Source organism: Macrosteles quadrilineatus, unplaced genomic scaffold (assembly GCF_028750875.1).
Source record: "Macrosteles quadrilineatus isolate MER2022 unplaced genomic scaffold, UCM_ALF_1.0 Scaffold_4__1_contigs__length_99947679, whole genome shotgun sequence".
NCBI classification, from domain to species: Eukaryota; Metazoa; Arthropoda; class Insecta; order Hemiptera; family Cicadellidae; genus Macrosteles; species Macrosteles quadrilineatus.
In genome coordinates, this window is record NW_026542597.1 from 48,313,940 (window position 1) to 48,341,511 (window position 27,572).

Consider the following 27,572-nt stretch of genomic DNA (forward strand, 5'->3'; position numbering starts at 1 on the left):
TTGAAATTAAAACACAGATTTTATTGCCTTAAAATGTACATCGATCTGATAAAAAAAACCTTTTTACAAAAAAGAACAGGGGCTTGTACACATAAATAATGCAGAAAGGACGCTATAAGTACAGGCTACGTATCACTTTTCCACAACTTTATTGTTTTATCTTGCTCGAGAGCTGCAGAAGCGATGATGTTTTCTGTGGGATGGCAAGTGGTGCATAGTACGACATCTGAAACAACCACAGTGCTCATTTAAATAAAGGATTTAGGAAAACAACTCATTAGCAACCTCAATAGGATTTGAACCATACATCTTATGATATCTCTTGACTTGTGATCCGATGTTTCGACCACCAATCAGATATCAAGACCCCAAATAGCGTCGTTGAAGTGGAAACTTGGATCTATTGGTCTTGACTTGTGTCATAGGTAGCCTAGTGCAACGTCACTGGCTTTCTTTGTATACTGCAAGAAGCTCTTGAATATTATAGTAAAAATCTGAAGACTGTCTTTAGGCAAGTTTCATGTGTGGTTTTGATTTGCTGCATTAAAGTTAATTAAATGTTTTTCCTATTATATTTAGTGATGGTCGGATCCAGATATCGACTACCGGATCCGCCGGTTCTGAGCTAGAACCAACGCCCGATCAGATCCACAAAAAATCTGATCTTGGGCTAGATCCAGTTTTAACGGATCCAAGTTTTTTTTTTTTAAATGGAAGTTTTTTTAAATAAATTTTTTAATTTAAATTATTTTATTCTATCATCACGAAGTGTCCTTTATAAAGTACAATTCATACATAAGAACAGGTGTTTTGTTATAGCGATGTATTTTAAAATAAAATTAATAGTGACTATCTGTGTCCATTTACAAGACAATCTGTGTCCTTCTACAAGACTATCTGTATCCATATGCAAGACTGTCTGTATCTATGTACGAGACTATCTGTGTCCATGTATAAGACTATCTGTGTCCAGGTACAAGACTATCTGTGTCCATGGCCATATACAAGACTGTCTGTGTCCATGTACAGGACTATCTTTGGACACAGATTGTCTTGTATGGACACAGACAGTCTTGTATATGGACACAGACAGTCTTGTTTATTATTTTGTTTGTCCTAGGACGCTAGGCACGAGCCCGGAATCGTTTTTCACATTACTTCAGGCTAGTCCTAGGGGTTACGGCATTATCACTTAGATAAAATCCTTTGGTGATTTGGCGGGATTTGAACCCGGGACCACAGGAACCAGAGACCCGCACTCTAACCACTAGACCAGCTCGCTCCCCCAGACAGTCTTGTATATGGACACAGATAGGCCGGCCGCACACTGATGCGACAAAACGTCTTTTGACAAAACGTATTGTCGAAAGACGTCGGAAGGGAGTGGCCTACCATGCAGTTGAATGGAGGCATCGCATACTGATGCGACAGAGGCTTCAGACGCGTTGTTTTGTCTGAAGACGTTTTTGGGTGTTTTTGTGATCGCCTCCAATATTTTGTCTGAAGCCAAAACGCGACCAGACAAACAGTTCTGCGCATGCGCGGAGGGCGGACACAGTACAACTTATCTATATATTGTAATAACTTTTCTTACAGTTAGTAGTAGTTCATTTTCAATTCATGCAGAAAATAATAAAACTATATTTTAATTTCAAATACTTTAACTTATCTATACAGTTGTTCATTTTCAATTTATGCAGAAAATAATAAAACTGTTATTTAAATTTTAAATATTTCAGCTTGATTCCTTATTTTGTAATAATTTTCTTTACAGTTAGTAGTCGTTCATTTTAGATTTATGCAGAAAATACAGACAATTTATGCTCCCTTCCTTTGTTTAGTTCTTCAAGTTGTATAAAGTTCCACAACATCATTGCTACGTCCACTTCCTCATTCATTTTATTAACACCACACAATATCTGGCTTTTCACAACACTGGTCTACGGGTGACTGAATTTAGTTTTCCCTCCTGTTTTTGTCTTTTGTCTGAGACCTCCGCACACCAATGCGACATTTTTGTTTTCCGACAAGACGTGTTCCGACGAGACGTTTTGTCTGATCAGTGTGCGGCCGGCCATAGTCTTTGACATTGCCTACCCATAAGACTTATTGACGTTGACATATATTGTCACATTTCCTAGCCATATGAGTTTTTGACATCAACAAATAGGCCTACTGTGAAATTCCGAAATTCAGAATTGCCTAGCCATATGAGTTATAAGCCCTTGGAAAAAAATAAAAAAAACCGTATATGAATCCGGATCCGGTACGGACATTTTCTTGGATCCGCCCATCACTTATTAGGTTAAATTTTAGAGAGTGCTTTTTACACCTTGATTAAAATACCAGATGTGAAGTTTTAAAATTTATCATTTTATTTAATTAAAATAGTTTTCAAGTTTTTAGCAGACGAAAAAACAACATAAAATATCTTATGTATGTAATTTAAGGCTTTTTACCTGTGTGTCCTTGAAGTTTCTGTACAATTTCCTTGGTTTGTAAATTCCAAATGTACACTAGGTTGTCTTCAGAACCTGACACAATCCACTGAAACACAAAAAAATGCATTGTTACTTGTTAGTATAATTGTTGATATTTTAGACTTTGACTTAAATTATCTATACTTATAAAAGGCAAAGCCCTCACTGACTCACTCACTCACTCACTCATCACTAATTCCCATTTACCTAGGAGGCTGAAATTCGGTACACAGATTCTTTGGGCATTAAATAGGAAAACTAAGTAGTTTTTATTGTTTCGGGCTCTGCCCCAGTGGCTCTGGAGTTTCCCATGTTAACCTTATGATTTTTCATATCTATATATTAATTTGAAACTGTTTTTCTTTGTCATAGCTATTTTGAGAGAACGGCTGGGTGTAGAAACTCGGTAGAGGTGTCTAAAGAAAGGTCTTGGTCTGTAGATTAGCCATCAAAAGAAAAACATGGTGAATTCCCTTGGGGCTCTGCCCCAGTGGCCTTTAAATTCCCATCCCATGTTATTCTTATGGAGGAAAATGGGGTTTTTGTCATAGCTAATTTGAGAGAACGGCTTGGCGTAGAAACTTGGTAGGGGTCTCTAAAGAAAGGTCTTGGTCTGTAGATGAGCCATCAAAAGAGAAACCTGGTGAATTCCCTTGGGGCTCTGCCCCAGTGGCCTTTAAATTCACTTCCCAAGTTATTCTTATGGAGGAAAATGGGGTTTTTGTCATAGCTAATTTGAGAGAACGGCTGGGCGTAGAAACTTGGTAGGGGTCTCTAAACAAAAGGTCTTGGTCTGTAGATGAGCCATCAAAAGAGGAACGAGGTAAATTCCCTTGGGGCTCTGCCCCAGACGCCTTTAAAATTGCCTCTTCAGATTTGTTTACATTACGACCATATGCATAATTCTACACTACTTTTTAATGAAACAGCTGTTAATATTTAAATTGTGATTTATTGAATTTGTCAAAATAAAGTACAGTATTTGCAATGGGGTTTTCTGATTTTAAAATTGATTTTCTTCTGCATCGTGTCATGTTTTGCAATATAATGTTCTATTACCAAATCAGTGGAAAATCCTAATATCACAGTAACTCTTAAAATTATTTCTTTTGGAGTTAACTTATATCTATTGTATGGGTTGGTTTCTGCCTTTTTTACCACTTCTTGGAGATTGTACGTAGGTGATATTTGTTGGCATATTGCATCTGTAGACGAAATTTGGGTTGGTGTAATTATTACAATGGAAAAGAGCGAAAAATCCTGGACAATTAGATATAGGCTAAAAATAAAACTGAATTAACACTGTTCTACATTTCTTGAGCAATCATTGAAATAATCGATTTGCAAACAATGGAAACATAGAAAAAGTCATAGAACACAACCAAGTAGAAGAAATAGAAATAATTTTTTTTTAAATTTATAATCGTTGTCATAGACAACCTAAAGCGGCTATGAGAGGGAAAAATTTGTAGAAAACACTAAAACAAGAAGATAAGCTTTTTGAAAAAAGAGAAGATATTTACAAAAGATTTTGATTATATCTAACTGTTGTGTAGATCGTGAGTATTTCCATAATCTTTGAGTCGCCTGTAATGCTTTGCAATTGCTCGAATTCGAGCAACAGGTAGACTAGTTTAAAAGAAATTGAAATTAATGAATCTTAACAGCTGTTTCAATTAAACAAGCTGGTCCTGTGGTGTTCAATAGCATTAAAAAGTTAATAAGTTTACCAACAGGGTGCAACACTATTATTTTTTTAAATTTAGGACAACAGCTAATTTGCAACCAAAAGGTGAGTTAGCATAGTGAACGAGCTAACCTAAAGGCAAGTGAGCGCAGCGAACAAGCTCCGATCTAAAGGTGAGTGAGCGTAGCGAACAAACTTCAGGCAGGACGTGATTGAGCCATGCAAACGAGCTCATCTTGAAAATTAAGAAGTTAAACGGGGCAAAGCCCGTGGGTACAGCTAGTTTTTGTATAAAACTAATTTGACCTGTAGGGAATAAACAGCAGGCTGATAGAATACTTATCTATCCTCAATTCTACGTTCACAGTGCGGTACAAATCTTATGGGAGATAGTTGTGCTGTTCAAATTACTGGAAATATTATGTTGGTTGTCACAAAGGTTGCGTCAATGTCCTCACCCCTTGTGAAGGATGAGGACAGTACACTTAACTTACTTCTGTAAATTTATGAAAATTATGGATTGGTGATGATTTTTTGTTCTAATGATATGGAATTTAACTCTGATATAGTAAAAACTAGCAAAATTTTAAACAGCGCTAAAACAAGTGAAACAAGCATTTTGTGGGTCCTAATGTTTTTAGGAAGACTAGAGTTGCTGAAACTCCCATTTGAAATTCATGCCTTATGGATACTTAGTGAATGTGGAATGGAGTATACATTATTCGGGGACAAAAAAAGGTTAAGACTGTTAAATTCTTTAGATTTTTTCAATAACTATACCTTTCTTTACACTTGGAATTTTAAGTGACAACTTTCAATCAATAATACACTACGGAAGCTACTCCTACTCTTTAAAAAAATGTAATTAATAGAAAAAATTATGTGTATGCCTACCTTTCCACCAGTCACTGAGAAGTTAGCGAAGATGCAATACTTCTCGTTTCGATGCCCCGTATATGTTTTCAAGCACTTGCCCTTGCTGTAATCCCACAGTTTTAACGTGTTGTCTAATGTGGCTGCCAAAATGTACTTCCCATTGGGCGAGAACTTGACAAATGACACTGGGGGATTGTCATCGTCAATAAGGGTTTTCAGACACTGTCCTGAGGCTGTGTCCCAAATTCGGCTGAAAAAATTATCAAGCGTTTCAATTAAATCAGAAGATGCGTTAACAGTGAACTGTTTTCTGAATATCTAGAAGTATATTAATTAACTAATAAGTAAAGAGTGCGCCAAAATAACCTGACGGTTTTTAATACTAAATAACTCAAGAACGAACTACAATTTCATGTATTAAATAACGTTATATTGTACACACTACTATGCCATTTTCATTTATGAAAAATTATATCACTCAGGTTATATCACCTTCTCCTGATCACAGGCTTCCCATTTTTTTTGCATATTTGCAGTCACCTTCGCCTGATGAATAGAAGCAATCTCTTCCCTGATACACTGCTTGAGTTCAAGGATGGTTTGAAATTTCGAAACAAACATTATTGCTTTTTAAGTATCCCCACAGCCAACAGTCACACAAAATTAAGTCTGGGGATCAAGCTGACCACAGCACATCGCCAAACCAAGAGATCACTTTACCGGGAAAGAGTTCACGCAAAACTGACATTGAATGGCTGTATGACAAGTTGCGCCGTCCTGTTGAAACCACGTGTTAGTCATGTCTATCCCTCATAACATCCGCAGTTGTGGAACCAAAAAACCCTCAGTATTTCCAAATAGCGTTCCGAGTTTACAGTGACAGGGGGGTGTTCCCACTTTCGTCCTCAAAAACATAGTCCGATGACTCCAAACAGTGCCACACCACACTGCACCACACTAGACGGTAACTTTCTTTTGACGACGTGATGTTTTACCAAACATAACCTAAAAATGGCCTAACATAAGCAATCGTTCACTACAACAATGAGGTCTCTAGCTAGTATAACAGCTGACTTATTACAAAACAGAAACCGTCAGGTTTTTTTGGCGCACCCTTTATATTAGTATACTAATAATAACACTTCCAGAAGTAGTTGTTTAACCCTTAACTAGGGGGGCCTGTACCATTTTGCACAAAAATAAGATTGAACGTTCTTCTTGCATGAATGAATCCATTCAGTTAGTAAAGTAATCAATATAAGATAAGTATAAACAAATCATATAACCAAGCTGAAGATCACTGCTTACAAATTTTCTTTGAAAACTAAACTGGTTACGACGACTACACAATGTTTGTTATTTTTTAGCTTGAGGGGAACACAGGCTTTGGATGATGCAACGTTATTTTTGTAAATAGTTTTTTTGTATATGTTTTGTCTATTATATGGCACAAAGGTAGGAAACGTGCATCTTGTTAGTTTAGAATAAGACTCAAATGGACAAAATTTAGGTACTATAAATGGCTGACTTTGACTGTTTAATATAACACTGCTGGCGTGAATATGTGCAAGAGTATAGGCCTAGTAGCCTTAATCTTTTGGTCAAATTTTCTCCGGAGGGTAATCTAGTTTAAGAAGCCTTCCCAAACTTATTCATATAACTTATTTGTTGGTATTTTTTACCAACACTTACTTATTTGTACAACAAAAAGAATTCTGATGTCCAAAAAACTAACCCCCCCCCCCCCTCCACTCCTTGGGAGACTATGATTTACACATATTAACAGTCCAGTACAAATTCAGTTCTGTAAATTGTATTGCCAGTACCTACCATAAGCCGTCGTAGCTGCTAGATACTATGAGAGATCCATCCCTATTGAAGTGCACAGCACTCACTGGATCTGAGTGGGCTGGTAGAGTTTTCAAACATTTACCAGTACGGACATCCCATATCCTCACACTTTCATCAAACTGTAAACAAATGCTTGGTTACCAACGGTAGCAACCAATGATATTAGGCAAAGCCCTACTATTTTAATAATTTAAGAGAAGTTAGCCTGTTTTACTACTAGTATTGTTCAACAACTATTATACAAATTTTCTACAGTAGTATAAAGTCTGTATAAAGCTGCAAAATTAACACTATAAAATCTGTCAGATCACAATGAAATTTGGCCCAGCCCATACAGGATTCTGACCAATATCTGTTCATTAGCTCCTTCATGTTTAGATCCGTTTTATTTGAGCTACAGAAGATTTGGACCCTCTTTTGTATATGAATTAATTATACTCGCTCGCTAACACGCCTAAAGCCTTGTATCCAAGTCACTACTTGTTTGTCTAGTGCTGTTTTGTATTTACAGTTGTCTTGCTGTACTCTTTTAATGTTAGTTGAGTAACTGTACTTATTTTGCATATAAATAATCTGTGTCATTTTGTTTTGAAACATCAAAACTAGAGGAAGCTTACTGTACAAAAAAATTACTTGTTGCATGAATGCTGAACATTTTTCATAGCTTCAGTACAAGTTATGACAGTTATTTTTAAAACGTTTTGGCCTTTTTATGGCTAAAAGTATTGGTTATTTTACACCAATTAGATCTTTAACTTATGACACAATAGCCTAAAACATTCTTAGGTTTTATAGTTGTTGTTTGCAGTCTAACAGAGCAATTAATTACTTTTAACAAATATCTTTTAATTTGCGCTCCTACTGAATATAAAATGGTAATGTATTGTTGTTAATAAAAAGGGAGTCTTTAAATATGAAATGAAAATAAGAAAGTTACCTAATTTATTTGATTGCTAATTTAAAATATGTAGGCTAAATGTTTTTTGAGTTGGACTTCTTGATAAAACTAAAACACATTTAAAAAATTCATTTTTTGTTTGCAAGTGAATATAATGGGTAGCCGAGTGGTTATAGTGCTCTCCTAACAATCAACAGTTCGCCGTTTTGATCCTGATAAAAGTCAGTAGCTTTTTGATGGTTTGAAACTGGACCCAGCTGTTCCTGATCATTGGGCTTTGAATAAATGATCATGACTAATGATCAATCTGATCTTAGTCAGTAACAAAGCTACACAGATTATCTCAAACAATTCTACACTCATCCTTCACTAACATTTGGGTTAAAATTCACACCTAGGTGACATCCCCATCTCAATGATTGATAATTGATTGATGTAAGTATAAAAGGTACTTATTTTAAAATACTTAACGAATTTGTTAATTTAATAATAGATATAGAGAAATTGAAACTTACCGAACCGGACACAATCAGATTTGACTGTGGGTTGAAGTTACAGCAAAACACATAATTACTGTGACCCTTAAGTGTTTTTAAACATTTGCCCTGCAACAAAATTACTTGTTAATTAAATGTACTTTCTAAACCTGAAATTAAATAAAATATTAATTAATTAGTGCAAAACTTAGCAACTTAAAATATTTTAAACATATGTAATCTTTATAAAATTACATTTATTAGCCTAATACTATGGAATCCTCCACATATGGGCCTTGGAAAACAATGTTATCAGGAATATCCAATCACCAACAACTATCCAGGAGATGCAATCAATTGTGTTTCCATGTCCTGCTCTTAGTTTTAGCTCTTCAACCTTGTGGTATTTCAAGCTTAGTATGATTCCGTACCCTGACGATAAAATTCAACTATTTTATTGTGAATTGACACGTTCATTGCGGTTGCGTGGATGAGTGTGCGAAAATGTTGATTTTAGTTTCATCCAATAGGAGAGGCATATCATAGCATGTACAGAGTCCCAGACGTTGTGGACATAGTTTTACAAGAACCCAATAGATAGCAGCACTAAACAAAACTGCTAGCCGGCCCTAAGTATTGCCAAAAGGAGGGGCGAAGTACCCGGATGGATACATCATAAAAAATAACGCAATGTCGCAGGTAGTGTTGTAACAGCTGTTTTGTTTAAAAACAGCAAGTGGTATTTGCATATTTTTAAGAACTAGTGTACATGTTGCTCGAATTCGAGCAATTGCAAAGTATTAAGGCCTACAGGAGTTATTTCAAAACGAATAACAGTCATATTTACAATGAGTTTAAAAGAGTCAACTCAAAGATTATCTGTGCTCATGGAGACACTCACGATGTACATAACAGTAATCAACATTTCCTGATATTTCATAACCTGATTTTGCTTTTTAATGTTTTCTACAAACATTTCCTGACTTATAACCATAAGGTTCTCCATGTTTATCTTCGTTATTGATAAACCTAAAGCATTCCGGCCAGTTTTCTCCTTCTTAAATCCCCTCGCTGTACAGGCAACACAGGTCATTGATAGAGGGCCAATTGAGAACGAAAAGTCGTTTTGGGGTGTTAGGGCGCATTTGTAACCTAATAGTTGAGATTGTCCAGGGTTAGGTGCTGACTGTGATAAGTTAAGCCTATTACAGCTCCACTGTTCTGTAGCTGCGGTCGTTATCACGACGCCTACTGTCTACACAAATAAGTTAAATACACAGATTTAAGTTACAGTCATGCTAACACGATCCGTCATAGCGACACATAAGAACGATAAATACAGAAATTTCAGATACAACTGTAATAACACGATCCGTCTTGGGGGTTATGTTTACACTCACTCAAATAGCCTAGTAAATAAATGTACTCAATGCGTTTCATTGAATTAAAAAAAATAAATAACAGCAATTAAATTATACAGCTGATCAAAATGTAAACAATTATGTTCTTCATAAGGCTAACATTGGAACTTTAAAAGCCACTGGGGCAGAGCCCAAGGGACTTTTCCAAAAATGTAAGGCCAATTTGCAAATCTACGCGGCACGCTCTTTCCAATGAGATATCAATGGATAAAATCGGTTAAGAAATGGCAGAGGAGTTCAAACCAACAAAGTTTCATGTAGCGTATTAATTATAGTACCTGGGGACAGAGCTTTGCTCGGGGAAAATCATTAGTTTACTCTGAAAGCAGTCTTAGTATTGCAGGTACATAAATCCATTCCCACAACTCCACACTGCTCGCCTTTACTACTTCCCTTACCACTGCCTACGTCGTGGACCTGTTTCCCTCCCTTCCCATTGCATGTTAGGTTTGCAGATACATTAATGTAATTGCCAAAGACAGTTCCCACACTCTGCACTGCTAGCCTTACTACTTCATTCACCACTTCCTACGAAGCGGACCTGTTTTCCTCCCTTCCCATTGCATTTAAAGATTGCAGATACCTTAATCTAATCGTCATAAACAGTTCCCACACTCCGGATAGCTCAGCTTGACTACTCCCTTCACCACTTCATACGTCGTGGGCCTGTTTTCCTCCCTTCCCATAGCATTTTAAAATTCCAGATACCTTAATCTAATCGTCATAAACAGTTCTCACACTCCGGACAGCTCGCCTTGACTACTTCCTTCACCACTTCCTACGTCGCGGACCTGTTTTCTTCCCTTCCCATAGCATTTTAGGATTGCAGATAGGCTACCTTAATCTAATCGTCATAAACAGTTCCCACACTCCAGACTACACGCCTTGACTACTTCCTTCACCGCTTCCTACGTTACAGACCTGTTTCCCTCCCTTCCCATAGCATTTTAGGATTGCCAATACCCTTATCTAATCGTCATAAACAGGTCCCACACTCCTTACTACTCGCCTTGACTACTTCCTTCACCACTTCCTACGTCGCAGACCTTTTTCCCTCCCTTCCCATAGCATTTTAGGATTGGACTTACACTAACCTTATCTTCATAAACAGTTCCAATCCAAATAAGCTTTACGATAACATTTTATGATTTCAAATACCTTAATCTAATCATCATCAACAGTTCCCATACTCCGGACAGCTCGCCTTGACTACTTCCTTCACCACTCCCTACGTCGTGGACCTGTTTCTCTCCCTTCCCATTGCATGTTAGGTTTGCAGATACATTAATCTAACTGTCATAAACAGTTCCCACACTCCGGACAGCCCACCTTGACTACTTCCTTCACCACTCCCTACGTCGTGGACCTGTTTCTCTCCCTTCCCATTGCATGTTAGGATTGCAAATACCTTAATCTAATTGTCATAAACAGTTCCCACACTCCAGACAGCTCGCCTTGACTACTTCCTTCACCACTTCCTACGTCACGGACCTGTTTCCCTTCCTTCCCATAGCATTTTAGGATTGGAAATACCTTAATCTAATGGTCATAAACAGTTCCCACACTCCGGCCAGCTTGCCTTGACTACTTCCTTCACCACTTCCTACGTTGCGGACCTGTTTCCCTCCCTTCCCAGGCATTTTAGGATTGCAGATACCCTAATCTTATCGTCATAAACAGTTCCCACACTCCGGACTGCTCGCCTTTACTACTTCCTTCATCACTTCCTACGTCACGGACCTGTTTCCCTCCCTTCTCATAGCATTTTATGATTGCAAATACCTTAATCTAATCATCATAAACAGTTACCACAATCCAGACTACTTGCCTTTACCACTTCCTTCACCACTTCCTACGTCGCAAATCTGTTTCCCTCCCTTCCCATTGCATTTAAAGATTGCAGATACCTTAATCTAATTGTCATAAACAGTTCCCACACTCCGGACAGCTCGGCTTGACTACTTTCTTCACCATTTCCTACATCGCGGACCTGTTTTCCTCCCTTCCCTTAGCATTTTAGAATTGCAGATACCTTAATCTAGAATCGTCATAAACAGATCCCACACTTCGCACTGCTTCCCTTTACTAGGCTTACAATAAATCGAGTAATCTTCAGTATAATCTTTGCTCAATAGTAACAAGTGATGTTTTTCCTTTTGTACTATATTAGTAATTTGCTAGTATCCTGTGGGAAGTTGGCTTATTATGAACACATGCTACAACTTCAAGTCTTTTGTTTACTTTTTCCTTGTTATTTAATTCAACCAACATGGTTACTTAGCAACCCATAAGACTAAATGTTAACCCTAGCGCTGGCAAACGCCGGATATACGGCGCGAACGGCCGCGGCCGAAATGGCAACGCCGGATATACGGCGCCAATGCAGGTGTTACGGTAGGCCTATAAAATTTTTTTTTTTTTTAGTTTTGTTTGCTTTTTAGGGCTACTGTTGTAAAAAATAAGTTAAATAATTCAAACCAGAGTACTCTGGAATTATATATTATATAAGGTGTATGGTTTTGTACATGACCTGGGTTGGATGATTATTTGGTACTAGCGCGGGGGTACGATCAACATAATAATAGGGCTATCAAACAAAATACACAAAGTAAGCTATATAAACTATATATTTTTGGAATCAGCACAAAATTTACTACAACTTTACAATTTACCTTATGATGATAAGTCTAACCTGCACTTAGCTACACGACGGAATATAAAACATTTTATAAAAAAACTAATAATGCCTAAAATTTGGAAAAACTAACAAAAAAATTTTTTTGTGGTAACCATGTAAACCACCTATATTATTGTTCTTTGTTTTATTCTGAACAAAATGATATATAATAATCCATAGTTATGTTGCTATTTCTAATTTTTATGATGGTTTAAAAATGATATTACATAATTAATAAAATCCCTATGCCAGTACAGCGTTACACTACTGCCAGCTCTAGGGTTAAAAAAATGTGACTTTCAGTTAAATTTTTCTACATAATTAGATTTTTGTTGGCAGTTCTAACTGCAGTAAACTCGTTTTTAGGCCAGAAATAAACTATATAGGCTACATCATTTGAAGAAAATCGTCGGAGCCGTTTTTGAGATCTTTGGGCAAGCAAGCAAGCATACATACATACATACAAGCAAACATTGCTCATATTAGAGTATAGGATAGATATAAAAGCTTGGTTACTGGTCTATGAAAATATTTATTCCACTTTAAATGTACAGAAATTGACTTTTAATTCATATATTGTTTTGGTTTTCGATTCTATATTTTTTATTTTCAATCTTTTAATAAATTTAAATTAATAATACGCGAATTAATGAGCTGGAGTCACCCGTCTGCTATGTTATCTTATGGGACGTCTAGCGCTTAACAACACTACTTGCGAGGTTACCAATTCTTACAGGCCGTTTCCTACCACCGATAAAATAGTCGGATCTGAAAACAAATTATACTAGATTGTGTAAAACTGGCACAATAAGCGGCAAGCGAAACAACGTCTCACGGCAGTGGCTAATCTCACACTGGAACAATAGTTTGTAAACGGCGCTTTGAGGAGTGGCAACACCCATCGCTCATTGCTGGTGGAACGAACGACCGTGGAATACCGATCATTCACTCCACCGTGCATTCGATCCCCTGTATAGTACACTTCAAAATGTATTTTCTACCTAGGTCAGTCTTCTTCTAGGGCTGACTGTAACCAGTGGATCAAATGAACAGTGGATCAAATAAACAGTGGAGCGAACGAACAGACAGAAAATTTGTAAAAATTACTCGATGGGGCGGACAACCGTGGAGTGAATGCAATAGACCCGATGATATGACCATGTTACTCCCTATTTCATTCTGCTTTCATTAATGAAGTTAACGAAATTTGGGAATTTTACACCATCCGTCTTCTACACTCTATTATCAATAGTGAAATTCCTAAGTAGGCTATTTTTAGATAACTTCAATTTTATTTCTGACATCAGCACCCGTGCCACTCGTAGAGACTCTCTCCTTTTATCTACACCAATTCACCGATCAACAGTTTTTAATAAATCTTTCTTAGTATCCACCGTGCATTCGATCCACTGTATAGTACACTTCAAAATGTATTTTCTACCTAGGTCAGTCTTCTTCTAGAGCTGACTGTAACCAGTGGATCAAATTAACAGTGGAGCGAACGAACAGACAGAAAATTTGTAAAAATTACTTGATGGGGCGGACAACCGTGGAGTGAATGCAATAGACCCGACGATATGACCATGTTACTCCCTACAGTAGACCCCCTCTTAACCGACCCTAATGGGACCGGACCTAGGTCGGATAACTCAAAAGGTCGGATAAAACGGACAATCCCTAAAATAATAGCATAATGAAGTGCTATTCATTTGGAATTATATAATCATTATTTTGAAATCATAATTGCATTATTTATCAAATAAACTACTCTTATCTCCTTTTTCCTATTGATAGAAAAGTCACAAATAAACACAAAACACGGTTAAGTCAAATAGGCCTACTTTCAGTGGAATATATTATAATACCTGGCAAGAGTCAATAAAATTCATATTTTAATAACTTTGGTACTGTAATTTATTAATTGATGCTTCACAAATCCTTCGTAATACGGTACAGAACCTTTTGTCAAAATTGAAGATACAAGCAACCATTTTGTTACAAGACAGGACGTTTATTTATATCCTCTCATTGGAGGCTCGAGGCACAAAAACTATCTTAACCTTGGAGTTGTTAACCCCCCTTCCTGCCCTCCCTACAAGTTGCGTTGTTTGTTTACTCCAGCGATAAGATAATCAGTTCTCAAAATCGTAACACACTTTATGATGTTATAAATTTGCCGCACAGATAACAAAAAGATCAGATGCGCTTGAGCTACGAACAATGATGACAAACTGACAATAGGCTGTGCTATATTTTTTGTGATCAACACAAAATAACTTATTCTTAGTCATATCCTGTGGAGATAAGCGTATGGTTCGGTTCTCATCGCCCAGCGTGGGAGCGGAAATGCCGAGATTCCTAGAAAGCGGCGGTTAAAACGAGCTGCTCTCAAAGCAAGGTCGGTTAAAACAAACTGTATTATTTTACGATCGAAGGCGGATAATCCGATTATCGGTTAATACGAGGTCGGTTAAGAGGGGGTCTACTGTATTTCATTCTGCTTTCATTAATGAAGTTAACGAAATTTGGGAATTTTACACCATCCGTCTTCTACACTCTATTATCAATAGTGAAATTCCTAAGTAGGCTATTTTTAGATAAGTTCAATTTTATTTCTGACATCAGCACCCGTGCCACTCGTAGAGTCTCTCTCCTTTTATCTACACCAATTCACCGATCAACAGTTTTTAATAAATCTTTCTTAGTATCTGCAATTCGAATGTGGAATTCTCTACCTGACCATACTAAATCCATAATAAACCGTGCAAGATTTGGAGCAGAGATAAAATCTATTGAGCAGCAGGCATGGGTGAGTCTCTGGCACTGGTGTGGCAGGTTGTGTGAATGGAATTTTTAGGATTAGTAAATTTAATTTCATCATGTTTACCTATATAATATGGTACTTTAGACTATTAAATTTTATTTATATAAGAGAATATTTTTACTTATTTTTTGGGGGTTAAGTGGTAAAGAGGACTTGCAAGTCCTAACTCATTTCATTTCATCAATTGAAGCTATAATCCATGTTTGAACACAACATTACCGAGCTTAGTTCCCAGATCTTGAGTGTCTTGTCGTCTGATGCACTGACTAGCAGACGACTGTCACTAGACCAAGCTACATCTGAAATGCCCAATTTGTGTCCGGAAATCGTCTTCTCAAACTTGCCATCATAGGCACCCCAGATTTTGATTAACTTATCAGCAGCTGAAACATATTACAGTACATAGCAAATCAAATATACAGTATCAAGTATTATTTATTAAAAATATATAAATAAATAGGGTATATTAATAACAATACCCCCGCCGCAGCAAACCTGCAGACTAAGCGAATTTCCATTTGCCTGATTGGATTTACACTAAAATGTCTCCTTAAAAATATCACATTTATTCCCTATTTAAATAACATTTGTTTAACGAGTACTTAGGTTTGCTGCAACAGGGAGAGTAAAAAGGTGTTTTTTTGTAAAATGTAATAGTTTAGTACAAAATTAATGCATTTTCCAAATTTGATCAAAATATGTTCATAAACAAGCAAACTATAACAGTTTACTTATTCTCCATAAGAATAAAATGTGAATTTTAAATTTAGATTTTTGGAATTTTCTCCGTAACCATTAGGCGCATATAAACGCTTCAATATACTAAATTATTTGTTTTTTTAAGCCCTACAAAATGGTTTGGAAAGAAAATGCTAAATTTTAAGTTTTTAGGGTCAAAGATGGGGAAAAACCAATTTTTTCACTATAAAACCCCCCATAAACCCCTGTTTCCATAGTCCGATCATGCTGGTTTGCGAGCTCGTTCGAATAAACGTAGGTTTACACGTTTGAACCAAATTTCATCAAAATCGGATGATTTTTGCTCGAGTTATTGCGCTAACAGACACATATATAAATATAATATATATATATAAATATAATATATATATATAAATATAATATATATATATAAATATAATATATATATATAAATATAATATATATATATAAATATAATATATATATATAAATATAATATATATATATATAAATATAATATATATATATAAATATAATATATATAAATATAATATATATATATATAAATATAATATATAAATATAATATATATATAGCCTATATATATATATATATATATTAATAATTGGAAACATTATAACAACATTAAGTACCCTTTTAAATTAATTTTAATTAAGAAACGACATGTTTCGACACTTAGGTCATAGTCATGTTTTCATACAAATACAATAACAAATTAATGAAAGGAATAAATATAGTCATATGTTAAGCTAACTTAAAATTTAGAGGATCTTGATCTATTCTTTGTTTAATTTTGCGTATATTATATAATATTTCTGTTTTATTGCAATTGTAGGATTTTTTCGAATATCGGATTATATTAAAAAGTCGGAAACAGCAATCTCAGTTAAAGAAACAAAATTTATGAGTACCTAATGTAATATTGATTGACACAAGTATTTACCTAATTTTTATATTTTACTGTTTAAATAATCCGAAAATTAAATACTAATCCTTAAACCTGTAATTTATCAATAACTTCTTAATAGTGATATGTCGATACCAAAATTATTTGAATCTCTGTACAGACACATGAAAAATAGATTATTAATACTGATAATTTCAATTTTACCAAATTTTCTGTAATGATTACTACACCAACCCCTGTCTTTATGTACTTTCATATAGTATGTAATTTTGGAGTTATAGGTTGTTTTTCAAGTGACCTACAGAAATAATTAATGCAGAAATTAAAAAAAATTTATGTAGCCAATTTAAATTTTAAACCCTTCTAAACACATTCAATAAATACCATGTTAAAGGTAAATGAAGATATTACAAAATAGAAAAAAAACGTTCTAGAAGTGTGCAAATTTGAAATTTTTGGTCAAGCCAAACTCGAGGTTATATCGTGATCATCTAACACTGTAGAGACACCATTTTCTGCGATAACTGAAAAAACCTGAATATCTCACTCAGTAACAGAAACATCACCACTGTCTTCCGTGGTCGTGACAAAATTCTGATATTTTTCAGAGGTAACGGAAACATTATAATCCTCTCCAGCGGTCACGGAAACTTCATAGCCGTCTCCCGCGGTCACGGAAACGTCATCGTCTGCTCCCGCGGTCACGGAAACGTCATCGTCGTCTCCCGCGGGCACAAAAACGTTATCGTCGTCTCCCGCGGTCACGGAAACGTCATCGTCGTCTCCCAAGGTCACGGAAACGTCATCGTCGTCACCCACAGCAAAGAAAACGTACAACTATAACCCAGAATGCCAACCGCATGGTAAAAAGCATTAAGCGGTTTGAGAGAGCTTTGCCTGTCAATCCGTAGGTAGCGCCACCAGCGTTGCTATGCTATTGCATGGCAACAACGCTGGTGGCGCTACCTACGATTGACAGGAAAAGCTCTCTCAAACCGCTTAATGCTTTTTACCATGCGGTTGGCATTCTGGGTTATAGTAGTACGTTTTCTGTGCCCGCAGTCACGAAAACGTCATCGTCGTCACCCACGGTCACGGAAACGTCATCGTCTGCTCCCGCGGTCACGGAAACGTCATCGTAGTCACCCGCGGTCACGGATACGTCATCGTCGTCATGCGCGATCGCGGTAAAATCACTTACAAATCCCACGGCCGTTTGGACATCATCGTCATCTCCCGCGGTCACGGAAACGTCATCATCTGCTCCCGCGGTCACGGAAACGACATCGTCGTCACCCGCGGTCACGGAAACGTCATCGTCGTCACCCGCGGTCACGGAAACGTCATCGTCGTCACCCGCGGTCACGAAAACGTCATCGTCGTCATGCGCGATCGCGGTAAAATCACTTACAAATCCCACGGCCGTTTGGACATCATCGTTGTCTCCCGCGGTCACGGAAACGTCATCATATGCTCCTGCGGTCACGGAAACGTCATCGTCGTCACCCGCGGTCACGGAAACGTCATCGTCGTCACCCGCGGTCACGGAAACGTCATCGTCGTCACCCGCGGTCACGAAAACGTCATCGTCGTCGCCCGCGGTCACGGAAACGTCATCGTCTGCTCCCGCGGTCACGGAACGTCATCGTCGTCTCCCGTGGTCACGGATACGTCATCGTCGTCATGCACGATCGCGGTAAAATCACTTACAAATCCCACGGCCGTTTGGACATCATCGTTGTCTCCCGCGGTCAAAAAAATGGTAAGTCAAGTCAAATGTGATGTTTGACGTGATGGAGCCAAAACACTGCTACCAGTATCCATTTTAACACCCCACATTTTGATTGTGAAATAAGAAGTCATTCATAAAATACATAAATACACACATACAAGTACATAACAAAAGCCAAACTAAAATTACCAAAACATTGACAAAAAATACAAATAACTCACACGAACTGGCCAACCACTCTCCATTGGGACTGAACTTAACCGAAGAAACTGCTTTCGTATGTCCAGCAAGTGTAAACTTCAATGTGTAGTTTGGTTTCTGAAATAGAAAACGCTCAAGGTTTATTTCTACAATTTGGTGTACAAATGTATAGATAATCTTTGATTAACGTACACCGTAGCCTAGGTTGAGAAAGAGGTGAATTAGGGTCTATGGGATTTATAATAATGGATTAAAATTTAATAAACGATATGCTTGGACATACTTTCTCCCATTGGCCTGTCAACCGCTATTATAGGTAAGCGGTGCGAGTAACTATGATATTTCAAGGAAAAATCGCTAAAGTTGCAATAACTTTTGAACCGTATTTGTTACAGCAAGGGGAGGGGGCAGCACTATATTGTTTTAGAATTATAAGGACTATAGCATACTAGTTTTAATCAAAACCGGCCTTAACAAAAATAAACGGTATCAGCATTCTGACACATACTTTCTCCCATAAGTTTGTCAACAACCTTTATCATATTGTGTAAGCGGTGAGAGTAAATATACGGAATTGGGATTAGTATAATCTTGTTAAGAATTTAAAGGACTACATACAAAATGTTTATCAAAATCGTTTTGGGCCAGTTTTGTGAAAATCCGATTTTTCCGTTATTTTATGGGGGTTTTTATGGGAAAATAACATAATTTACAATAACTTTTGAACCGTAATTTTTACAGAAATGGGATTTGTACCATTTTGTTTAGAATATAAAGGACAATAACATACCAAATTTTTATCAAAATCGTTCGGGCCGTTTTTTGGGAAAATCCTATTTTTCCGTTATTTTATGGGGTTTTATGGGAAAATTCCCATAAAAAATTAATTTTTTTAAAATGAAAAAACTATCAAAACTTTAAGGACCATAACATACTATGTTAAATTAAAACAGGATTTTTTTCAAAAATCCTATTTTTTGTTATTTTACGGGGTTTTTATGGGAAAATAACATAATTTACCATAACTTTTGAACCGTAATTTTTAGAGAAATGGAGTTTGTACCATTTTGTTCAGAATTTAAAGGGCTACAACATACTAAATTTTTATCAAAATCGTTCGGGCCATTTTTGAGAAAATCCAATTTTCCCTGTTTTTTATGGGTTTTTATGGGATAATCCCTATTAAAAATCAAAATTTCAAAAATATGAAAAAAACGCCTGGAGATACCATGGATTAGAACCTACATACCAAATTTCATCGAAATCGGACCACAGGTGTAGTCCCTAGCTCTGTACACATCCAGACACACAGACACACACACAGACATCACTTCGAAAACCACTTTTTTGGGTCCAGGGGGACCCAAAACGAATATATCCACTCAAAACTCAAACTCGAAAATTTTGACGAAAACAATACTTTCTCCATATACTATGGTATAGGAGGAGAAAGTAAAAATCAGATTGTCCATTTTATAGGGTTTTTATGGGAAAATAACATACGTTAATTTACTTTTGAATTACAATTTTTACAGCAATGACATAACACAGCAGTTATAACATTTTTTCTGAATTTAAGGGCTAAAACATACAACATTTAACTAAATCAAAATTGTTAGGGCCATTTTCAAGTAATTCAAGTTTTCTGTTAATTTATAGGTTTTTATGGAAAAATCCCCATTTAAAATAAAAATTTCAAAAAAGAAAAACAATGCCTGGAGATACCAAGGATTAGTACAGACACAAAATTTCATCAAAATCAGATTTTGATGACATTTTGTGTTGGTACCAATCCTTGGTATCTTCAGGCATTGTTTTCCATTTTTTTTAATTTTTATTACCGTATGATTTTTAAAATCTATATGACCCAAAAACTCCCGCGGGTTCCAGCAGGAGTATCCACTCAAAACTTAAACTTGAAAATTTTGCAAAATGTAAACAGATTGTATCTAACTGTCATATTATAGCTCATGATTAAGCGCAGGTGCGAATAGATTTCTTTAGGGCATCACCCCCTAACCTTAGATTCCTTTGCAGAGGGTACTTTTAAAGGTCAAGTTCTTTTTAACATTTTTTTATGTTAATTTGTTTTGCCTCGGAAATAATTTTTGAATCCTAATGACATGTGCATTTTTGCATGGGTCCCTCATAGACTTTTATTGTTACAGAGCTTGCCAAGAAACACACAGGTAAATGGAGAGTGTATCTATCTTTGTGTTCAACACTTCAAACTGATCGACTTTGAACGTAATCGAGTGACAGGTTTTTAATGGCTCTTGTCAAGTATGTTTAGTTCTGGTGGATACAATGAATATATCACAGCCAGCAAGTCCATACAAGAATACCACAGAACTAGAAAAGTATAGACAGCCAGTAACATAGCTTCTCTGACATAAAACACTAAGAACAAGATTATAAGCACTTACCAGTCCGGAACTTGAAGTTTTGGTGGGATTTGGTTGTGCTAGGGAGCCTCCCAAAGAAGTGTTCACTCCGCCAGGACCCCCATGCGGAACCATGTTGTTTAGGTATTTCCTTTAAAACCTTTAAAAAGTATTAAAAACTTAGTTTATTAAATTTAAAAAAGATACCAGTAATAAGACACTTCAGTCTTTGGGCAAAACAGTGTGCTGTTCACACAGATGCTACGGGTGGACTAGTAACTGAGTGGAAGGCTTGCCAAAAAACACACAGGTCGTTGGAGTGTGTGATGGCAAACATAAACAGGTCCACGACTTGGAAGTGGTGAAGGAAGTAGTAAAGGTGAGAAGTGTGGAGTTTGGGAAACGTTTGTGGCAGTTACATTAATGTATCTGTAATACTAAAATGTTATGGGAAGGGAGGGAAACAGGTCCAAGATGTAGGAAGTAGTGAAAGAAGTAGTAAAGGTTAGCAATGCAGAGTGTGGAAACATTTGCATTTTGTATTATTTCTATAAAGATTTGTTCATTTTACTTTAAAACCGTGAAACATGATTGCTCCACTCAACTGGCTTTCACTGCTATGAAAGCAATCCTAGTATATTTCTTCTTTAGCCTTTTGCGTTTTCTTAAGCTAGCAGATGTTCTTTAAATCTTTTAAGAGAAACAAGCTGTCTGGCTCATAAATATTTAGGGCAGTCGTCGCAATTAATAATTTATAGACGCCATTCTGGTAAGAAATTGGAGTTGTTGTTTGGGGCCAGTAAAGACAATTTTTAAAACTGTCTATAACGAAACTGTGGCGTTTTTGGCTATAATATTTTTACTTGTAAATGTATCGTTTTGTCGTTTAAATATGCACACCTCCCCGTTCGCCGAATAAGGCGGTGACACACTATCTATCTTTTCCCCGATCAAGACCACAAACCGAGCAGGGAGAAGAGTAAATATCAGCAAAATTTCAATCCGAACATTTCCCCTAACAAGACCAAGACTAGACAAATTCTACCGAGAGCGGCAAAAGGGAGTGTAGAGAGAGATGGGGAGCGTGTGTGAGTGAGAGCACGGAAGCAGTAATAAAACATGAAATAACTTTACCGAATGATCATTTTAATTGCGTTGATTGGAATTATGTTTATATTAATTTTTGAAAGGATTTAAGTATAACATCAATTACTTAATTCAAGTTTAACATTATTGATATCATTTATTTAACGGTTTCAACTGTATAATACATTTTCAAATGTGACCAAACAAACCACAAAATTACAACATAAATGTCCATAACACAAACAGCAAAATGTTATCCAACATTTATTTATTTTACCAACTTAAGAGTTTAATTACCATATTAAATTAGAACTATCAACGCTAGCGCAGGCGGCCGCTAGGTGCGGCGCTCGCGACTACGTACAGGGCAAAAATATACCGTGACACACTATCTTACATCGCTCTGTACATAGGACCGATCTTTCACCAAAAATCGCCTCCAGAGCGCTTGGCCTGATGTCTTGTTCGCCGTCTGGATCGGAGTAGGGACCCCTGACACACTATCGAACATGATTCCTTTGACCTCCCCTGCTCGGTTCGGGGAGTTGATCGGGGAAAAGATCGATAGTGTGTCACCGTCATTAGCGTGTCTATGTACTAATATGTGAATCGATGACCTACTGATGAAGTAATCATTACTATCCTCTGACGGCTTAAAATGATTCTTGAAATTTGAATCTATATGTGGCCACTTAGAACGGTTCTAGGACCTTGGAAGAGGGAGGGTCTACCGTGGGAGGGGGGGGGGGGCGAATGGGGGTCCCCCGAGAAAGGAGGGGGGATCTGGGAGGCCTTCCTTGGAAAATTTGTTATTTTTTAAGCTGTTCAGCCTCGTTGCCGGGAACCGCCACTGGATGAGAGCAACAATTTGCATTATACATAGTAGGGCCAACACCAATTTATATAATCAACGTAATCCAGAGGCTAAAAAAATATAAAAAAAACTTATACTAAACTAAAAAAAAAATTCCAGGAAAACAAACTCTACTTAAAATAACTAAACTGAATAAATAAATAAATAGGCCTACTTATAAAGTCAAGTTATTTGACACGTGTCTAAACTTCAATTAGCCTATGGCATGTTCCCAAGTTAGATAGGAAATCATTAAAAGGAAATGTTGGTACAGTTCTGCAAAGAACCTACAATATAACTAAGATTAATATTAGGTTTTTGGATTAAATATAAGTTTGATAACTAAGGTGTTTGGACTAGCCTAGCCTATAAGATATGTTTCAAGACTTTTTACACATTGTGCTGCAGCGCAAGTTGTTAGTTATGCGGTTAAGTTAGTTTCACTTTTAACCTACCTTGTTTATGATAATTTTCCTAACAGGGTTTAAGTTACAGTTCCGCAGAGAACCAACAATATTTCATGGGATGAATAATGAAAAATATCGGTTCGATATTAATATTATAGGCCTATTGAATTCAGGCCTAATCATAACAATATAAAAAAAAAATAAAGTCAAATTAAATTATTTTTAACTTATCTCATTATATTAAATAAAGTCAACAACAAAAGTATTGACTTAACCCTAGAACGGTAACTTATCGTCATACAGCATGACGCTAAGGGTATCAATACGTAAATTTGACGTACATAGGAATTGCATAGAGTAAGGCATCGCCATACAGTGAGACGCTAAGGGTATCAATACGTTAATTTGACGTAGTGCCGGCTGTTTAACTATACACAAGCTGGCAATTTTACTATAAGCTACACAAAGGGTATTGACATGTTTAAGTTTGGCATATGCGATCCAAGAAACCGACTAGCAAGGAACATTAAGAAACACACACTACGACCAACCAAGGCAGCCATCACAAGGCAAATGACTGCTGAGATCACTGCTGGAGGGAGAATAGCGTCGGTTGAGGGGGTGGGATGCTAAAATTAACTTGCCCTACGTCAAATTTAAAATTTAATTGTGATACCCATCGTTAACAAAGCTTTTTATTTTTCTATCCTTCTTTTTTAATATTTGTGTTGTTACTTTTTATTAAATATAGGTTGTTTTTGCTTAAACTTAGATATTGATAGTTTAGTTTATTAAACATGAACAAAAACTTAAACAAATCATAACAACATAACAAATCATATAATAAATTTGATGTTTATACTTAGGCCTAAACTTAGGCATAAACATAAGTTTATTTATTTTGTGGTAGTAACCATTTACAAATATGCTTAAATTAGGTAATATGCTGCATGATATGATAAGTTACATATGTATACATAAGTATACCTTAATACCTGCTGCGACGTCGTTGACCAGAATTTCTGGATAGACTGTGTCAAGGATAAAACTAAAAATACTATGTACAGTAGACTCCCTCTTATCTGAACTCCTCCGGACCGAGGCCAGTCCAGATAACACTTTTCCAATTAAACCGACGTCCCTAAAAACTCGTTAAACGGACCGTTAATTGTGATATTCAACTTAACTCCTTAACCGCCGTCTAAGTAGCCTAGTCAAAATCCACCATTGCCACTTATTTTTGCCGTTTTTTTGACGATTTGTACTTGTCATTTAAAAAATGGTACCAGTTGTTTTTTTAAAGAAAATAGTTATCAATATTGTTTGTAGACATCTTCAAAAATATTAAGCTTTAACAATACTAAAATTTGAGATTGGGAGGGGGGGGGGGTTTGGGGGGGTTCGGGGGTTTCTTGAGTTATAATAAAAATGAGTCCTACAATAAAGTCTACAACTCTAATAAATCGTCATCCTCAAGCATGTCACCAGCCATTACGACTAATATTTACTACTCATTCAACAAAGTAAATAACCACCAAAAACCACAATTATAATGACACGCACAGTAAACGTAAGCTTCCCCAAGCACAAGTTTTACTGAAACTACGAACAGAACTGATCGGGACCATTACTGACCTATAATACCACTAAAATCCACCAGATTGCAGCACTAGTCAAGCAGCACTGTCAACAACTTGTTTACGTACGTATATCAGAGATAAGGCGGGAAGTGAGCTGTTAAAAATAAAACACAACAGCTGATTACGTCAACACGAGATAACTCGTACGTGGCGGTTGCTCTGAAAACTAGTAGCGCCCGGCATATCTTGTGCGTGGCGGTTAAGGGGTTAAATTTAGGAGAGCATTGTATTTAGACCCGTGATCACTGGTCTTAAATCTTTCTCACGAGAACAGTCGTTTCAGTACTGCCCACTTCCTGCCGATCTAGTACGGTTCAACCAATGTGCTAATAAAAAAAGTCATTTAAACTTGTGGTGCGTAGTAACATTACTAAGTTACATGACATTTTTTTTTTTGCCAATAAGATAGGCCTACTTAAGTTTACTCTTAGGCTAAATTAACTTACATTGGAAAAACCAATATTTTGTAATCAATATTAGTTATTAAATCGGATAAATATTGTAAAATTGAAGTTCATTGTTACATTGCCATAAACCTAGCTATTGATTACTGTAACATGAACGAACTGGTATTCAATGCGGGGAAAACCAAGCAGGTAAATGGAAACGAAGAGAGATGAGATTTCTGGCTGTCCAGATCTTTAGGTCACTGAATCGTCAAAGCATCTTGGTTTGGTTATTGACAGCAGGCTCTCATAGGTTGATCACATAGATGAGCTATGCATGAGATTGAGCAGCGCAACCTTCGCTCTAAGACGCATCAAGTGCATTAGTACGACAGAATGCCCTAATAACATCGTATCATTCTCTCTTTGAAAGTCATCTCAGGTATGGCATTCAGCTTTGGGGAAGTGCCTCTCTTCGAAGTGCTTCACGTGTGCTGGTCCATCAAAAGAGAGCGTTAAGAGTCATGGCTGGCATAGGCTGGAGGGAGAGCTGCCGAGAGCCTTTCAAACAGTGGAACGTTCTCACTGTGGTGAACATCTACATCTTGGAAGTTGTTTCACTCGCCTGCTTGAAGGGTCTTCCCAAAAATGAAGATACCCACCAGTAGGCTACAACACTCGTCGCGCAGGAGACTTCAACCTTCCTGTCCACCACAGCAAGCGGTTTGAAATGAAGCCACAACGGAGCGAAGTTCTTCAACCTAACTTACTTCCAGATGAAGTCAAAACTGCAAAACCTAAAATGTTTAAGACAAAACTGAAGGAGTGGCTGCTAGTTCGTCCATTCTACATGATTAATGAATTCACCAACTGGCGGAGCGACTGAATATATCGAACATTTTATTGTAAAGCAAGAAGAAAGTCTATCTAATTGTTTGTATATAGGGTAAGTTAAGTTACAAACTTTGTATTTTTGACACTATTTCAATCTTGAAGACTGCAAATAAAGCATCTCTCTCTCTCTCTTGATAAATCGGATAGATATCTATTCATCCAGTAGGTTAAATATTGTTGGTTCTCTGCGGAACTGTAACTTAAACCCGACAAACAAGTAAAGTTAAGTAACTTAGGCACATTATCATTAAAACTAAAGTTTAAGTTAGCCTAAGTTATAACTTATTATTTATTAAATAGATAATTAGGTATAGATAAAAATAAGGTATCGTTAAGTTACATCGAAGTTGATACATATTGTAGGTTCTCTACAGGAACTGTAAGTTATCCAAAAATGTTAAGTTAAGTAGGCTAAGTTAATGGCTCATAAACAAATCACGTAATAAACATAAAACATAGCAGTACAGATCGTTTTATCAATCGTCAAATATTTAAAGTTAATAGACTTTCTAGGGACTAGGCTAACTGCTTGTTTCTCAACCATACTTCTTACCATTCACTTAGGGTCTGGGCCATGTCCAATAAGCCTAGAGCCTACCCAGTAAGCCTACGTGTTCAAACACATTCAATGAATAAACGCTAAATCAAGAATAAATAGTGAACAATTAAACCAATTCACACATTATAAGCTGGTTAAATTTAACGGCAGATAAAACGATATTAGTTTATTCTGCTTTGTTTATGTTTGTGAGTTGTATCGTCTGGTTCTCATTTTTTGACAGAAAATACCTGAGTCAACATGGTAAAAATATATTTAAGGTAACCTAAATAACTATGGTGGAACGAATGGAAATGTTAAATTACTAACTTTTTCATTCAGTTCTTAAATTACCAATATTTAAATAATTAAATTTCACAATAAAATACAACCTGAAGCACACTCTCAAGTAGAAGTACTTAGACAGCCGTGTCAGTAGAATATTCAGTAAACGGGTCACGTGACTTTCTGGTCAACAGAGGCAGAGCGGCAACCGACTTCCAATGGCTGAGAGTTTGTTAGATTATTTGAAAATGTATTACTATTCTCACTTCCAGAAATTATATACTCCCTATAATTTTAATTTGCTGCACTCCCGAACGACACACATAATACATTTTAGTAAACTACACTG

At 36.5% G+C, this 27,572-nt stretch overlaps 1 protein-coding gene across 2 annotated transcripts; it reads right to left on the minus strand.

The window, feature by feature from the left end:
• LOC128992461 (protein will die slowly) lies at nucleotides 1–27,569 on the minus strand. Of its 2 annotated transcripts, none has more exons than XM_054416044.1 (9): nucleotides 27,331–27,569; nucleotides 21,177–21,294; nucleotides 18,771–18,867; nucleotides 15,410–15,573; nucleotides 8,308–8,397; nucleotides 6,874–7,013; nucleotides 5,062–5,293; nucleotides 2,460–2,547; nucleotides 1–226 (listed from the first exon to the last, which is right to left on the minus strand). In XM_054416044.1, the coding sequence occupies exons 2-9, from the start codon at nucleotides 21,267–21,269 to the stop codon at nucleotides 126–128; spliced, it is 1,005 nt and encodes a 334-aa protein (XP_054272019.1). In that variant the 5' UTR covers nucleotides 21,270–21,294; nucleotides 27,331–27,569; the 3' UTR covers nucleotides 1–125. The 2 variants fall into 2 exon arrangements, with proteins under 2 accessions (XP_054272019.1, XP_054272020.1); XM_054416045.1 differs by lacking the exon at nucleotides 27,331–27,569 and adding an exon at nucleotides 26,954–26,974.
• Between the last annotated feature and the right edge of the window lie 3 nt (nucleotides 27,570–27,572).

What these genes read in the sequence shown, in the direction of transcription:
- LOC128992461 (XM_054416044.1), bottom strand. Translation starts at nt 21,269, where the DNA reads ATGGTTCCGCATGGGGGTCCTGGCGGAGTGAACACTTCTTTGGGAGGC. An exon ending in AAACTTCAAGTTCCGGACTG is followed by an intron (nt 18,868 to 21,176) that starts GTAAGTGCTTAT and finishes TTTCTATTTCAG; the next exon opens with AAACCAAACTACACATTGAA. An exon ending in AGAGTGGTTGGCCAGTTCGT is followed by an intron (nt 15,574 to 18,770) that starts GTGAGTTATTTG and finishes AATATGTTTCAG; the next exon opens with CTGCTGATAAGTTAATCAAA.